This window comes from Chelmon rostratus, chromosome 6 (assembly GCF_017976325.1).
Source record: "Chelmon rostratus isolate fCheRos1 chromosome 6, fCheRos1.pri, whole genome shotgun sequence".
NCBI classification, from domain to species: Eukaryota; Metazoa; Chordata; class Actinopteri; order Chaetodontiformes; family Chaetodontidae; genus Chelmon; species Chelmon rostratus.
In genome coordinates this window covers 29260645-29278254 of record NC_055663.1, presented here as the reverse complement: position 1 = coordinate 29278254, position 17610 = coordinate 29260645, and the positions used below count along the sequence as shown (strand labels likewise).

The 17610-nt window shown below is 46.2% G+C and overlaps 1 protein-coding gene across 1 annotated transcript in view; it reads right to left on the bottom strand.

Moving 5' to 3' along the window:
• Positions 1 to 3833: 3833 nt before the first annotated feature.
• iqub (IQ motif and ubiquitin domain containing) overlaps positions 3834 to 17610 on the bottom strand; it is an 18047-nt gene continuing 4270 nt past the window's right edge. Inside the window, exons 6-14 of the mRNA XM_041939801.1 lie at positions 15651 to 15826; positions 10757 to 10912; positions 8395 to 8605; positions 6720 to 6895; positions 6140 to 6310; positions 5684 to 5860; positions 5361 to 5609; positions 5096 to 5281; positions 3834 to 4031 (exon numbers count right to left, since the gene is read on the bottom strand). Of these exons, the coding sequence (XP_041795735.1) occupies positions 3834 to 4031; positions 5096 to 5281; positions 5361 to 5609; positions 5684 to 5860; positions 6140 to 6310; positions 6720 to 6895; positions 8395 to 8605; positions 10757 to 10912; positions 15651 to 15826 (1700 nt within the window). The remainder of the gene's footprint in view (positions 4032 to 5095; positions 5282 to 5360; positions 5610 to 5683; positions 5861 to 6139; positions 6311 to 6719; positions 6896 to 8394; positions 8606 to 10756; positions 10913 to 15650; positions 15827 to 17610) is intronic.

Below are 17610 nucleotides of genomic sequence, written 5' to 3'. Positions count from 1 at the left end.
TGTGCTAATATTTGATTGGTTAAATTAAAATCCTTTACGTCTTTAGAACTCCCCCTGTTTTTTCAGGGGGTTTCAGAGGAACTCCAGGAGGAACATCACAGCTGGAAAACGAGTGGATTTATTCACTTTTGATGGAGCGAAACTGGTGCCAAACTGTGGGTGGGGCTAGATGAGCCTGAGCCCACCCACTTGGTACTGAGCCCCATCCAATCAGAAAGCTTCCTTTTTTGCTGTATCATTCAGTCAATAACAGTCAATAAATACTGTTTCTAGTATCTGACTATGTGACCAGTACATAATAAAACAACTCTTGCTTCATACTGACCTCGTAATGATGACATGTCAGGTTTTTTGAGCTCATCGCACAGATGCCAGATCGTGAGCAGCTCAGGAACTGAAGTCCACACTTTTAATGTGGTTTAAGAAACAAATCATGGCAAAACAAAGCAGTTTGCTCAAGTTTGTCACAAAAAGACATGAGGAGGAGGAGGAGGAGCAGGAGGACGAGGACCGTCCAGCCATCCCCTATAAACAACCTGTAAATGTATGGAATGATATCCTACGCAGGCAGATAAGCTGAGCTCTTGTTTTAGGACACATGCAGATTCATCGGCGCTGCAGCTGCTTGCTTCCCTCAGTCAAACACCTTTGGTGGTGGACCGGGCCTTTCTTCGCTTGTTGGGGGGCTCCATGCATCTCCCACTGACATACTTCCCAAAATGAATCCTCTCCTACGGGATGGATTTCAGTGCTGATGTTGTTGCATCTGCCTGTGTGTGTGTGTGTGTGTGTGTGTGTGTGTGTGTGGTTTATGTGCTATCTGGTGCAGTAAATGTTCATCTTCATGTCTGTCACATGACCTGCGATGCTGTATAAGGCTTGCATGATCAAACTGCTGTGCATTCAGGGAAGTATCGCCTCTTTTGGTGAACATACAAGTTTCAGAAGTAGCCTCTGATTGGCTTTGGACAGGCTATGCCCCCCTCCCAGTAATTTCTCCAAATACTATTGATCTAAATATCTGAAAGATACAGGACGTAGCCTTAAGTGATACTAATTAGGCATAACAGGGATGAAAAAGTATGTTGTAGTCATTATTTAAATAACTGAACCTAAAACTCCCATATTTTTTGTAACGGAGCTTTGAAAACCGATGCAGGCTGCTTCAGAGGCTCATTGGTGGCTCAACGCTGGATATTTCTTGAAACATCTGAAACTTGGCAGACTACTTCTTATGCCAAATTTACCAGAAGACACTAAGAATGAAGGAACAGCTGCAGAAACTTTATCATAATATGTGATATTTTCCTGAAGTCTGAGTAAATTTTAAACTGAGGGTTTGTTATTTAGTCGCTCTGAGAAAGAAGCAACTCACAGGTCACTTTTCACTGGAAGTCAATGGTGTTAAAAAGCCTGTAATGGTTGTAATGAATCGGGCCTTTATGGCTTCTTTCATGAGTTTTGTCCAAATCATGAACATCAACAAGAAACATTTCAGATATTTGCCCAAATGTCAGTCTGGCACATTTTTGATGTCTATTAAAACTGAACATAACACATGAGTCCATTACACGACATCCAGAGGTACAGAGCAACCACTCAGCTGCTTCAGAGGCTTCTTTCACCACATCATCTGAATTTAACAGACTGACATTTTAAGGGTGGATATCTTTCAAAACACCTGAAACTCGGCACATTCTTCTTACTATTACTCAAGGACGAGCTGTTTCTGAGGGTGTTCGTCACAGGAGATGAATGTTTACAACCTGTGAACACATAAATCACTAAAGCTCTCGGCCTGGTCGGCCTTCTTCAGTATAGACAGCCTCAGCTCAAATGTCAGTCCTACATATTTGGTATTTTTACTGAATGTAAAGGTCAGCAGGTTTGGAGAAATGAGACCGGGGTTCAACACACAACAACACGACAGGTGAGCAGACACCATCGACTGTGAAAAAAACATCATCCCGAGAGGAAAAACTGTGAATTCTTGCTGAAATCAGCAGAAAAAAATCCACGATATGAAACGAATGTGGTCATCATTTATCGAACGTCCTATAAATCACGTCCCAGAGCTTACATGAGCACGCAGAGTCCCGTTATCATGAAGACAATAACGGTGTTTTGGCGAAATGTCAACAGACGGAGTGAACGACCTGCTGATAATGAACGCAGCCTGCCTCCACCTCAGGCATCTGCACGCAGCCGTGCGCCTCGCAGCTCGTTAGACGGGAAACCGAGCGCTGCGATTTGCCTTCAGGTATACTTTAACTCCTTATCTTAAAGCCCCGAGAGGGCCGTTAAACAGTTGCTAACTTTATTTGTGACCTTTGATCTTTGGCTAATGCCTCTCATTGTCAAAATGCACGAGAATCATTTTCACTGAACTCACCAGAAGCGGCTGGAGGTGCGTTCAGGCCGAGCTGGAAATATTAGACTCATAGATGTGTGTCTCTTGTCATGGTTCCTCAAATATTTCACACCAACAAAACACAGTATTAGGAGGCTTGAGTGATTGTACTGCAACTTAAAATACTCCATTGAGTTAAATAAAGTTCTAAGAATAAAATCCTACTTGAGTAAAAAAGTACAAAGTTTTATCAGCACAATGCAGTCAAAGTATCAAAGCTCTGATTGGCCAGAGGATGCTCAGGCTGCACCTGCAGACTGTTTATTGAAACCAGCTGAACAGTTCACTGACAGTATTTCCTGTTGTTTTCCTCTGATATCTGCTCACAGCAGCAGCAGCTTGGTTTACAGGTACTTACAGGTCTGGATGAAGGTTCGGGGAAGATGGTCATCTTTGTTAAATATGGAAAGTCAACAGTGCCATGAAGGACACACGAAACAGGATGTTTTTACCTCCCTAACGTTTACCTGAAGCCCTGATCGTTCCTAAACTTAAGAGCTTTGTTGCAGCAATAAAACGTTCTTAGTGAAATAATCCCGGCAGCAGCAACGTTCCCATCAATGAAAACACACAGCAGTGAATAAAAACTGCTGAGCCAGCAAATATGAAGAACACAGTTCACAGCCCCTGATGATAAAAGGCAGAACTAAGGTTTTCACTGGAAACTGATCTGAGTTCAGTTTCCCACAAAAATCAATCATAGAGTCTTAAAGGTTTTCTGACTGATTCTGATGTTTTTCTCTTGTAGAATCAGCCTCGTCCTTTTTGAGACTGTACATTTCCTCTTCACACTGAGTTAAAAGATCTCGACTGCAGATTTAAAGTTTCACTTTTTTAAATGAACTTTAAAGGAATAATTTGACATTTTGGAAAATATGCTTATTTGTTTTCTGGTGTAGTCGTCTGGAGTTTATGAGACAATCGATACCACCGTACTCTTAAATAACTGAATCATGTTTGCCAACTTAATAATCATTTAATTAAATTTTAATTGAATTTCAAGCTGTGTGGTAAAGTCAGCTGTTGAGGTCAACGCACGATGTGCTTCAATGGACACACCTCCATCATGTGTAAATGTGTGAATGCAAAGGGAGACATCACCAAAAAGCTGCGAGCTGTTTTCCTCGCCGTCCGTTGCAATGACGTGTTGCTTTAACTCGGAGCTTTTCCAACATTTACCCACAAACAAACTGGGTTTTAAGATTATCTCAGTCTTACGGTTCTTTCTGGAAGACTGGACTGGACTCTCAGAACAGGACACAAAAGTCATTACAACCTGCTTTCAGAATAAAAGCATGAAGACTAAAATGAATTTGCCTGAATGGAAACCAGGAGTAAAACTTTATATTTCAGAGGGAACGTAGAAAGAGACAGACGCCACGAGTGAGGAAGGAAACGGTGACAGAAAACCACAGGGCGTTTGTTAATGAGCCAGTGCTGGTGTGATGTCGGTGGCGTGCTCGCCTGTCGCCATGGTGACGGGCTTGGAGACACGCTGGTTGCCCGGGGCAGTGGCCAGCTTAGAGTCCAGGTACTCGTCCATGACGGAGAACTGACTGAAGTGGCGCCGAGCCAGCGTGTGTTTGTGCTCGATCCCGCGGATGAACGTCGCCTCGTAGACCTGAACACACACAGGACGCACGCACACACACACACACACACACACACACACACAGACACACACACGCACACACAGACACACACACGCACACACACACACACACACGCACACACACACACACACACACGCACACACAGACACACACACACACACACACACACACACACACACACACACACACACACACACAGAGAATGGAAAAAACTCAGTTTGAGCCACTGCTGCAGTCCAGAAGCTTTTTACTGTTTGACCAGACAAACAGAGTAGTTGAGCGACCATGTGCCAGTTTTCACAGGAAGTGTGTGCGTGCACCGTCTATTCGAGGTTAATGATCTCTCCTATCAGAACCTTCAGTTTGGAGTCAGAAAACGACGATCGTTGGGGGGCAAAGCACCATCACTCTGGCTGCTGTGTTTGTCGCCCTGTTGGACTTCATGGTGATGTCACAGCGCCTCAGCTGTTAGCTCCGCTGTTTAAAGCTACTTAAACAACCAAAGTTAAACCCAGGCTGTTATAAACCAGACTCGTTCTTTCACAGGAACCTGCCACTTCCAAATTAGGAAGAAGAAAGTTGACTCTTTTCGGGGGGGGGGCCCTGGAACCATTTGAGAAACTCTACCTGTGTTTGAACCTGAGGAACCAGGAACTAATGACCCTTTTCCACCAAACATTAACTAAACCCAGAAACTAAATGAGGATTGACTGACGCTTGAGAACAAGTTGTAGAAGCCTGAGGTTTGTGTGTCATTCCACCACCACAGTTCCCACCCCCTGCTGCAGGGGGAGCATTTTCATGGAGCAACATTACACACATGCAGGTGAAAGTTCCCTGAAGGTTCCTCGGTCCTCAGAAAAGGGCTCATTTTCAGGAGACCGGGAGCTTCAACAAACTCAGAGTTTATCTTTGAGGTGATGATGATGAGTTACTACGACTCAGATCCTCTTTGATCCCATCACAAGGTGAGCAGAAGATAACCATTTATTACATCCAGGTGGGAATGAGAGCACGCTTTAACACCGGGGGGGGTCGGGTGTGATGGGTGTGAATGTTTACATGGACAGACCTTGTGGACGTCTTCCACCTCCATGTGAGCTGAAGTCTCTTCTTTGGACAGCAGGATGCAGTTCCAGGGGCTGAAGTCCCTCCGACGGTCCCAGCGGACAAACACCAGGCTGTAGAGGTCTCTGCTGCCGTTCAGGGCCGAGCGGGACGCCCAGACCACCTCCACCAGGTACCGCACATCCTCCGCCTGAGAGGACACACAGGTAGACACTGGATGGAGCGTCTGCTCTGCAGACTAACAGAAATCAACCAAAGTGACAAAGCACCTGCAGCAGGACGGGAATCTTGGCGTCCCTGTTGAGCCGCAGCTCGTCGTCCCTCAGCCTCCTCAGGATGTTTCTGTAGCAGGAGACGTCGTGGCGGGATCTCGCTATGTTGTCGAGTCCGGCGCAGTCGCGGCACCGCCCGCTCAGACGGGCGCTGGCAGACGGGCTGAAGTCCGCAAACTGCAGGTAGCGATGACAGCCCCGACAGAAGAACATGCCGTCCTTCAGCTGGGAGGGGTTCTGGGGAACCTGGGGGGGATTTAACGTTATTTGGAGATATTTTTATGTCCACGTGGTTCAGATCAGCAGGACTCTCTGCTCACCTTCAGCAGCCTGGCCACCTCAGGGTTAAACGCTGGTGTTTTGATGTACTGGAGGAACAGAGTGGAGATCCTCTCCCTCAGCCCCGCCAGATTGGCTGCCTTAACCCCCCGAGTCATCAGGTCCACCTCCCTGTCAATCAAATCCACGATGTCCCGGGTCAGCTGACACGTGTGCTCCTATCCAATAAGAACAAAGACGATCAAACTACCAACAACGACGAGTAAACTCTTATAAAACAGGAACTGTAGTTACACAGAAACAGGAAAATATACATTCTATGAAATGTTATATGTACAAAGTGTGTGTGTGTGTGCGTTTGTGTGCGTGTGTGTGTGAGTGTGTGTGTGTGTGTGTGTGTGTGCGTGTGTGTGTGTGCGTGTGTGTGTGTGTGTGTGCGTGTGTGTGTGTGTGTGTGTGTCTGTGTGTGTGTGTCTGTGTGTGTGTGTGTGTGGGACCTTGACAGTGTGTTTGAGTGTCATGAGGACTTGGAGTCTCTGGTCCTGGTCTGTAGTGGTCTGGTTCTGGTTGTTGTACAGGTCTCGCAGCTGTCTGGCTCTCAGTGTGTGTTGAGTCTCCATCTGGATGAGTCGACCGTCTGCTGCCGCCCACTGATGAGGAGCCGCAGACTGAAACACAGCGTCACCCTGTGAGTACTGCTGATGATGGTACTACTAACACTGCTGCTAATAGTACTGCAGTAGTTACTGTTACAGCTGACAGCTGACTATCACTGCTGCACTGCTGCTGATGCAAAGAATAGTGTTATGATTAATAATATTAATACTCCTACTAACTGAACCTCTCCTGCTACTGATACTGGTATTACAACTTCAAATACTGCCACTGCTCCTACAACTGCTCGTACAACTTGTAGAAGTAGCAGTAGTAGAAACTAAGCTACAACTACTACAAACTACTGATATTCGTGTCTGCTAACTCTTTCTTAGTTTTGGCCCAAACTCCGACATCAAACGTGGAAACGGTTTGTTCTGGACTGGGCGAGCTGGGAGGGGATGGAGAGCAGCGACCTCTGACCTTGTCCAGGAGTCTCCTGACAGCTTGGTCGTAGTTGCTCTCCTGGGCGGCGATGCGATGGCGTCCGATGGTGGCGATGAGCTGCGTCTCCCGCTCCAGCAGCGAGCAGAGAGCCGCCTTCCTCTCAGCTCCTCGCAGGGAGGAGTTGATGCGCTGCTCCGCCTCGAGCCTCCACTCTGAAACACACAGAACATTTTACATCAACGCACAGCTGTACAGAGCAGTGGTGGAGATTTATTCAAGTACAGTACCTCAGTACACATTTGAGGTTCTTAACTGCAGTATTGGCTGAGCTTTGGGTCGTTATAAAGTAAGATTTCTGCATACGAGAGATTTGAAGAGCCTCTAATATATGATGCTCAGTGTGTTCAGTGTGTACAAGCTGAGCAGCTGACAGGTCACACCAAACCGAACATTTCATGGTTTTGATTTGCTGCTTTTTCTTTATTTAATCATTTCAATGTCACTTTGGCCTCTGGGTTGCTGGGTTACTGCATTTCTCAAGATTTTTGAACTGTTATGAACCAAACAATCAATCAACATAATGACTACATTAATTAAACCTCAAATCAAAAGCAGGACTCAGTGTGAAGCATCAGTAAAACCAGAATCAGTCATTAATAATCAAACAGTTTCCTGAAGTGTTCCTGAGTCCAGGTATTAATCTCTTTATCCAATCACGTGTTGACAAAGTGTTGAACCTCGCTCCATCCTCGCTGTGAACCACTGAGCCTTTCAATCATGATACTATCACCTGTTACCAATCAGCCTGTTTACCTGTGGAATGATCCAAACAGGTGTTTTTGGAGCGTTCCACATCTTTCCCAGTCTTTAGTTGCTCCTCAGACAGTAAATATTGTGTCCAGTGGCGTGCACAGACTTTTTGAAGGGCAGGGGCGAAAAGGAAAAAAAGGGCACATATAGCGCATCCTCGCCACTGAAGAGGGCACTTTAGCACACGTTTTGGCTCCCGGGGGGCACTTTTGCACGCGTTTTGGCTCCCAGGGGGCACTTTAGCACGCGTTTTGGCTCCCAGGGAGCACTTTAGCACGCGTTTTGGCTCCCGGGGGGCACTTTAGAGCGCGTTTTGGCGTCCAAGAGGGCACTTTAACACACGTTTTGGAGTCCAAGAGGGCACTTTAGCGCGTGTTTTGTCTCCCAGGGGGCACTTTAGCACGCGTTTTGAAATCCAAGAGGGCACTTTAGAGCGCGTTTTGGAGTCCAAGAGGGCACTTTAGAGCGCCTTTTGGCATCCAAGAGGGCACTTTAGAGCGCATTTTGGAGACCAAAAGGGCACTTTAGAGCGTGTTTTGGCTCCCAGGGGGCACTTTAGCGCGTGTTTTGGCTCCCAAGAGGGCACTTTAGCACACGTTTTGGAGTCCAAGAGGGCACTTTAGCGCACGTTTTTCAAAAACGCCCCCCCGTGCACGCCACTGATTGTGTCTCTGTGCTGTGTTCAGGTGAGTTTAAGTCAAAAAGAATTAGCAGGTGATCACATCCCTTTTCACACAGCATCCCGACTCTTTTGAAGTTGAGGGCATCATCAGTTTGAAATGAGCTCCATCACAGCTGACTACGACAGTAAAATCCTGCTTCTGCATTCACTCATGATATAAATCATAACAGTCACAGTGGTCAGTCACAGTAAAGGATCTGAACACTTCCTCCAGCTTACTCTCCAGAGCGTGGTACAGCAGGTTGAAGTCCTCCCTCCTCTGCGGGTTCCTCCAGCGTTGGCGGCGGTCTCTCAGCTGCTCCTCCTTCTCCTCCGTCCTCCTCCTCTCCTGCATCTCCAGCCAGGCCAGCCGTCGGTCCCGATCCCTCCTCAGCGCCTCCACCTGCCGCCGGGCCAGCCAGCGCCGAACAAACGACTGCAGGCGGATCACCTGGGTGGGCGAGAGGAAAGGAGGGGACAGGTCACCACAGCAGACTAAATATGTACAGTATTATTTTATTATATTATTATTGTATAGTATAGAGTGTGGCTATACACTGAAAATATATCATATTTATATAAAAATACATATATTTTGATGTATGTTGTATTGATTGTTAATACTTACACCTACATTTATATCATGTGTAGCTCACACAACACAGCTGCATTAGCAGGATTCAAAAAGTCTCATTTCTACCTTAATATGAACTCAGACCTGCTCTGTTATATACAGCTGTTATATACAGCGGTTATATACAGCTGTTATACACAGCTGTTATATACAGCGGTTATATACAGTTGTTATATACAGTTGTTATATACAGCGGTTATATACAGCTGTTATATACAGCGGTTATATACAGTTGTTATATACAGTTGTTATATACAGCGGTTATATACAGCTGTTATATACAGCGGTTATATACAGTTGTTATATACAGTGGTTATATACAGCGGTTATATACAGCTGTTAAATACAGCTGTTATATACAGCTGTTATATACAGCGGTTATATACAGTTGTTATATACAGTTGTTATATACAGCGGTTATATACAGCTGTTATATACAGCGGTTATATACAGTTGTTATATACAGTTGTTATATACAGCGGTTATATACAGCTGTTATATACAGCGGTTATATACAGTTGTTATATACAGTTGTTATATACAGCGGTTATATACAGCTGTTATATACAGCGGTTATATACAGCTGTTATATACAGCGGTTATATACAGTTGTTATATACAGTGGTTATATACAGCGGTTATATACAGCTGTTATATACAGCTGTTGTATACAGCTGTTGTATACAGCTGTTATATACAGCTGTTATATACAGCTGTTGTATACAGTTGTTATATACAGTTGTTGTATACAGCTGTTATATACAGCTGTTGTATACAGCTGTTATATACAGTTGTTATATAAAGCTGTTATTTACAGCTGTTATATACAGCTGTTATATACAGTTGTTATATAACAGTTGTTATATACAGTTGTTGTATACAGCTGTTATATACAGCTGTTATATACAGCGGTTATATAACAGTTGTTATATACAGTTGTTGTATACAGCTGTTATATACAGCTGTTATATACAGCTGTTATATACAGTTGTTATATAACAGTTGTTATATACAGTTGTTGTATACAGCTGTTATATACAGCTGTTATATACAGTTGTTGTATACAGCTGTTATATACAGCTGTTATATACAGCTGTTATATACAGGTGTTATATACAGCTGTTGTAGGTGTTTGCTAGATTCTTGGTTTGTGATGAACAACAATAACATTAAAGTTTTCACTGTCAGTCATACAGTTTTGATTGAGCACCCTGCAGTAGTACAGGAAGAGCAAAAAACACATCAAAGAACATACAACAGTGATCTGAAGCAGCAACCTTCATCACACAGGCTACGGTCACATTGAGCGAGTCCCGAATACGCCCCTGGTTGCAAGGAGAGCCGGCACAGGGCAGCGGACTGGAGCTAATGAACCCACAGTGTGACTGAAGACGGTCGTCTGACTGTCGGACTTCTGTGAAGTCCTCTTTAAGTGTCTCTGATTGTTTACTCCCGAGCTTGTTAGCTCCCAAATGTAATTTCTCTAATGTCTCTGATGTCTTTTTGTTATTTTCTTTAGCTGTTTTCTTTCCTCTGAGCCTGTCTCTTGTGCTATGTCTCTTCTTTAATGGTCTTTTCTGAATTAAGTTTTTTTTTTAAATATGTCCCCCCAGAATAGGAACTTGGACTTGAAGGAGATGGTTTATTGTATTTTTCTACAGAGGAAGGAGAAAGTTCAGGGACCAGATTTACATTTAAACACATGACTAGACTCTGTAGACTCAGCAGATCTAATGTGGTCATCTCCATACATGGTTAAGTCACTGATGACTGAAGCTCTTTGTATCTTCAAACTGTCCACTGTTGTAGAACTAAGAACATCTTTCTCACAGGATTCTATACGTACCGTATTTCTTGAAGTAGAGAAACTACAGCACATGTAATTTAGCGTGATGACGTTGTGGAAAGATCAGATTGTACTGATCTGCTCAGAATGGATGCTTTTGCCTGTATGTGCTGTTTACTCACAGCTCTCAGCCTCCTGGCATGATGCTCGTCAGCTGTGATGTAGTTGCCGGGGACGACCAGCTTGTCTTTCAGATGGGAGACGTAGCAGCCGCCCCGGGTCGTCTGGGTGGAGGCGTTGACTGGACACTGCTGGGCCTGACGCGTCAGCTCCGCTGTCTGACAGGGACACACACACACACACACAGCGACTGAATAACGAACGCCATCTTACGTTACTGTTCAGACGATCTGCTGCCACAGAAGCTTCATTCAGCGGTCAGACAGACAGAGGATGACCTCGTATTCATGAATGCTCTTTGCTCTTTTTAGGGTGTAGAAAGTCTTTACAAATAGAAGTTACAAAACGCTGTAGAATGACTATGACAAGCTGGAATTTAGCAAAGCTGCTCTTAAAGCCTGAAGGTAGGAGGCTGGTCGAGGGTTAGCGGCACACACAGATTATCAGGTGAACACAGTGTAGCCACCTCGCTGAGCAGACTGCAGACAGGCCAAAGAAAAACATGTTCCTGAAATAATTAGAGCCCAGTTGCACCATTGTGGTTTAATAATGATCTCGGGGTCATTGGACTGGAAAATAAATTTAAACAGAAGGTATTTGGAGGAAAGAAAGGCTCCAACAGTATTTTCCCTGTCATACAACACAAGATGGAAGTTTTAATCATTTAAAAACTATTAAACTATTTCAAATGTAAAGGATGCTTTTAGTGTTTCGTCCTGGTCGTGGAACACTGGACCAGCTCTACACCCTCCGCAGGGTGCTTGAGGGTTCGTGGGAGTTTGCCCAACCAGTCCACGTGTTTTGTGGACTTGGAGAAGGCATTCGACCGTGTCCCTCGTGGCATTCTGTGGGAGGTGCTTCGGGAGTATGGAGTCTGGGGCCCTTTACTACGCACCGTCCGGTCTCTGTATGACCGGAGCAGGAGCTTGGTTCGCATTGCCGGCAGTAAGTCAGACCTGTTCCCAGTGCATGTTGGACTCCGGCAGGGCTGCCCTTTGTCACCGGTTCTGTTCATTATTTTAATGGACAAAATTTCTAGGCACAGCCAAGGGCCGGAGGGAGTCTGGTTTGGGGACCACAGGATCTCATCTCTGCTTTTTGTGGATGATGTTGTCCTGTTGGCCTCTTTGAACCAGGACCTCCAGCATGTGTTGGGGCGGTTTGCAGCCGAGTGCGAAGCGGCTGGGATGAGAATCAGCACCTCCAAGTTCGAGGCCATGGTTCTTGACCGGAAAAGGGTGGCTTGTGCCCTCTGGGTTGGAGGAGAGCTCCTGCCTCAAGTGGAGGAGTTCAAGTATCTTGGGGTCTTGTTCACGAGTGAGGGAAGGATGGAGCGTGAGATTGACAGGCGGATCGGTGCGGCAGCAGTAATGCGGTCGTTGTACCGGTCCGTCGTGGTGAAGAAGGAGCTGAGCCGAAAGGCAAAGCTCTCGATTTACCGGTCAATCTACGTTCCTACCCTCACCTATGGTGATGAACTTTGGGTCATGACCGAAAGAACAAGATCTTGGATAGAAGCGGCTGAAATGAGTTTCCTCCGCAGGGTGGCGGGGCGCTCCCTTAGAGATAGGGTGAGGAGCTCTGTCACTCGGGAGGAGCCAGCTGAGGTGGCTCGGGCATCTTTATCAGATGCCTCCTGGACGCCTTCCTGGGAGGGTGTTCCGGGCATGCCCCACCGGGAAGAGGCCCCGGGGAAGACCCAGGACACACTGGAGGGACTATGTCGCTCGGCTGGCCTGGGAAGGAAGTGTCTGGGGAGAGGGAAGTCTGGGCTTCCCTGCTTAGACTGCTGCCCCCGCGACCCGGCCCCGGATAAGCGGAAGAGAATGGATGGATGGATGGCTTTTAGTGTTTGAATTATACTGTTTTTATCTCTAAAATACTGAAGAAAAGAAGACAACCATCAGTATAACAGGTGACTCCAGCCTTCTGAATGGTAGAAAGAGTAAATGAGGAAACATGTTGTATCTGAGGATCCACTCCTGGAGATCCACTGGGATCTGAGATCTCTGTGAGGAATGAAGTGGACTCAGGTGCCAGTGTCCTGTTCTTATGGGCTAAATCTGAAAATATGAATTGAGTTTGTGATCCCGCCTGAGGACACGAGCTCGGGGCAGCGCAGGGTGCTGATATGGACGCGCTGTACGGAGGCCGCGGCTGAGGTCACACGCCTCGGGCTGCTCATTGAGATTCATCGTAGGTGAGATGAGCTTGTGAGCAACATTTTACACGCTGCGGGCTTCTGATCGATGATGCTGACGTACCCTGAACAAAACTTGTTTAGTCTCGATGAAACCTTTAATTAGTGAAGACCTTTTGTCATCAAGTCTGGAACCAAAAGGACAGAACACACACTGTTTCATGTCGCTGAGACCACAGACCACAGACATGACGAGTCACCGACCGAGCGGCTCTGTGAGCAGACTGCCAGTCATTTCCCCGAGGGCGGAGTCTGCTGATAACTTCAGCTCCGTGAAGGACGCGGACCCGTCCCGGTCCAATCATCCACACAAACAACGAGACGCTGAGCTGTTCCATTCAAAAACGGTCAAACGTCACAGATTGTGTCCATAAGACGTCAACCGTGAGTCCCACAGAGCTCACAGAATGTCTGCCGAGAGGAGGGTCTGTACATCCGACTGATGCCAGCAAGTCGATAAAGATTCAGCATGACGAGATTTATTCAGACAAAAAACAACATGGACAGGGAAGAGAGGAAAACCTGCTGATGATCATCCACCAAACACGCTGGTCTGAAACTCCCCCCATCCAGGGGAATCTGTCTTGATCTGTACAGCGGCTGCTCAGCACGACATGGTTCTTAAATTTGAACGGTGGATATTGATTTAGTAAATCATTAGTTAGAAACAGTTACTATTTAGTAAGAACTTAATAAGGTGAGAGCCGGTCCTGTAGACTCTGAGGGATACTGACGGTCATGTTAGAGGGAAACGAGCTGTTTTCTGGATTAACGAGCTCATTTAAAATCCTGTGAGAGGCCTACACCTGGTGGAGTACCTCCAACAGCTCCATAACAAACTAATAACACCATCCTCTCAATGACTTACTGACACGAGTTTCTCCCAAAGACTCAAACCAAACCAAACAGGTGGGACATGTTTGCCTCTGTGACATCGAGTAATCGAGAGCTTCTCTTTTTCAGAGTTTTCATCATCATCATCATCCAACAGGCTGCGGCGCTGTGATGTGGCGACAAATCATCTGATCACAGTGGTGACACCTCCACAGAGCCACATACACACACACACACACACACACACACGCACACACACACACCCACACACACACACACACGCACACACACACACACCCACACACACACGCACGTACGAACGCATGCACGCACGCATGCACGCACGCATGCACGAACGTACACACAAACACGCACGCACGGCACGCACGGCACGCACACACACACAGACACTCACTCCCACACACACACACAGAGGTCTCATTACTGCAGTGATGTGCGTCTTCATGTATGTACGTCTGTAACGAGCCAGCCACCATCATTACAGTGTGTGTGTGTGTGTGTGTGAGTGTCTGTGTGTGTCTGTGTGTGTCTGTGTGTCTGTATGTGTGTGTGTGTGTCTGAGAGACAGAGCCAGGTAGTGTGTAGTTGTGTGCAGGAGGGCAAAGGTGAGTCATACACTGGACAGACACACACAGACACACACAGACACACACAGACACACACACACACACACACACACACACACACTCCTTCCTGATTAAAGCTGAAGGATTCCTCTGATCAGTTTCTTTTCTTGCTGCTGGAACAAACCAAACTCCTGCTGAGATCTCCTCACGCTAACGTCCAACCACAGAACTGAAAACATTTGATTCTAAAACTCTGTTCACACAACGTCACGATACTTTTCCTTCACGCTTCAGAGCGAACGTGGCAGCAGAACAACAGTTGCTCCGGCTCTGACAGAGCTGACGGAGCAACAGCAGCTGTTCTACCACAAACGATTTGACTTCCTGAACCGTGAACTGAACTCTGTTTGCTGACTGATCTTTGTCAGGTCAACAGACTTCAGTGATCAGTGCTGTTGATTAAATGATCCTGTAGATTCTCCCTGAGAGAGCCCTGACACAAACATTAAAAAAAACAATGCAACGCAGGAGAAATGTCTCGTTCTTTCTCTGAACCTCGTTTTACTCTGTCCTTCAGGCTTTTCTTTGTCTGAATGTTTGGTTTTGAAAGTTATTCTGACAGTTCCTGAGAAGCTGCGGCTCTTCTACAGTCTTATTACAGTTTAGTTTAGTTCCACACATTCATTTTAACTGACACAACATAGGAAATAAAGCATTAACTGTGACGGACTGTCTCTCTGCAGCAAGATTCAAGTCTCTGCAAGCTGATTTTCACAGAAATAAGGACGACAGGAGGTAAAGAAATGAATCAGAAAAGCGGTGAATGGTCTGAAAAATGATCGGCTGATGTAAAATATCTGCATGCTGATGTTCAGTTAAAGTGATGTTTGACTGAATCTGGTGAAAACCATGCAGAACACAGTCAGCGGTGTCACTGTGGCCACTCGTCTTCTGCCTCCTGGCTGAAGAGGCTCGTTTTCGGCCTGTCTCTCTGCCTGTAATTAGACAGCTTCATTTGCACACGAGGTCGTGTTCTGCCTCGTGCCTGAATAATAACGATGTTCTGCATTAATGAGCGACCTTTAAATGCACCACACACACACCCTGCTGTTGGTCTGTGCATTTTTCATGCATTTAATTAAACGTTTTATCTAAATTTTCTATTATTTTCATTGTTTTTTATTCCGTATCAAAGTCTGCCTGCAGGCAAACGTATGAACTGCCGAGCGCTGAAGTCCCACACTGATCTTTGTGTTGTGAGCCTCTGTGCTGTACCTGTGTGTCGCGGCTGAAGACCACCACCCCTCCGTCAGGTCTCCTCTTGGGCAGGGTCTGGACGGCTGCGTTGCGGTACTCCGTCCCCGTCAGCCGGTGCCTGTAGCCGCCCAGGAAGGCCTTCTGCTGGCGGGGACGCTCAATCTCCACCACCACCTCCTGGAACACGCCCTCATCTGGAGGTCAGAGAGTCATTTTAGTGTGAGGTCCAAAAATCCTGAATAAAAACGTCAATAAAATATAGCTTTGCAAATAACCTGACTACTACCTACATTCCCATGTTAGAAACAAGATAACAAGAAAGATTATAAAATAAAATTAGGATACTAGAATAAAATAAACCAACATGCAGTAAAAATATTCGTAAATGCAGTAAAAATATACCAGAAATGAAAATATACTAAGACAATAAAAAATAACTAAAGTGAGATGTACCAACAGCAGCTGGAATATACTAAAATGTATATAATTTAGTTAAGTATGTGTGTGTACTTTAAAGTTAAGTACACAGAAGGTGCAGGTGGAGGTGTAGGTGTAAAGTGCGGTGTGCAGTGTTCACAGTTCTCCCAGTCTCTCACTGCAGTGGGGGGGTGCTGGTGGTGATAGCTCTAACAGCTCTGGGGAAGAAGCTGTCCCTCAGTTAGTGGGGGTGCGGATGTTCCTGTACCGCTTTCCTGATGGAGGCGGTACAAACAGTCTGTGGCCCGGATGGCTGGGGTCCGTGGCGATGGATCTCGCCCTCTTCCTGACCCGGCCTTCATATATAGAGTCTAGGTCAGGAAGGGGGCAGTTTTAACCCCCCGTGCCAGTTGTTTCCTCTCCTGTGCCGTGCAGCTGCCGTACCACACTGTCACACTGAGGCAGAGGATGTTTTCAATTGTGGCCCTGTAGAAATTGACGAGCAACCGAGAGGAGAGTCCAGCCCGTTTCAGCTTCCTGAGGAAGAAGAGCCTTTGTTGTGCCTTCTTCACCAGGCGGGAGGTGTTCATGGACCAGGAGAGGTCAGATGTGATGTGGAGGCCCAGGAACCTGATGTTGTCCACACGCTCCACCACTTCTCCGTCCATGAGGAGGGGGGCGTGATCCGTCTTCCTGGACCTCCTGAAGTCCACAATGACCTCCTTGGTTTTTCCTGTGTTCAGCACCAGGTTGTTGGCTGAACACCACTGGGTGAGCTGGTGTATCTCCTCTCTGTAGTGGGTCTCGTTGTTATCTGAGATGAGACCCACTACTGTAGTGTCGTCTTCACGACTGTGTTGGGGGGGTGTATGGCAGCACAGTTGTGAGTAAACATGGTGAAGAGGGCCGGGCTGAGCACACAACCCTGTGGCGTGCCCGTGCTGAGGACCAGAGGGGATGATGTGATGTTCCCTATTCTCACCACCTGAGGCCTGTTGGTGAGAAAGTCTCTGATCCAGTGGCACAGAGACGCAGGCAGACCCACCGTGTGTAGCTTCAGCTTGTCTGGGATGACGGTGTTAAAAGCTGAGCTAAAGTCTACAAATAGCATCCTGACGTAGGTGTGGGGCTGCTGCAGGTGGGTCAGGGCTGTGTGCAGGGTGATGGAGACAGCATCCTCTGTGGACTGATTCCCTCTGCAGGCCAACTGAAGGCTGTCTAGGTCCGAGGGGATGAAGCCTCTGATGTACCTGAGAATAATCTGCTCAAAACGCTTCTTGATCACCGGGGTCAGAGCGACAGGCCGGTAGTGGATGTCTTCATGTTTCCTTCCTCATTTTGTGCAGTCTTTTACAGAGTTTATTTAAAATCAATTAATCAATTGATAAATTCAAAGACATTTTGAAATAAGATTTAAATGATGCATTAAAAAGCATAAAAGTTAAATAAAAAAATGAAAAGAAAAATCTCCCAATAAATAATTCTATTTCCCAACCCTATGCATTAATGCAATGACTTAATAAATAGATTTTGAATGATCTTTATAACATAGATATATGTA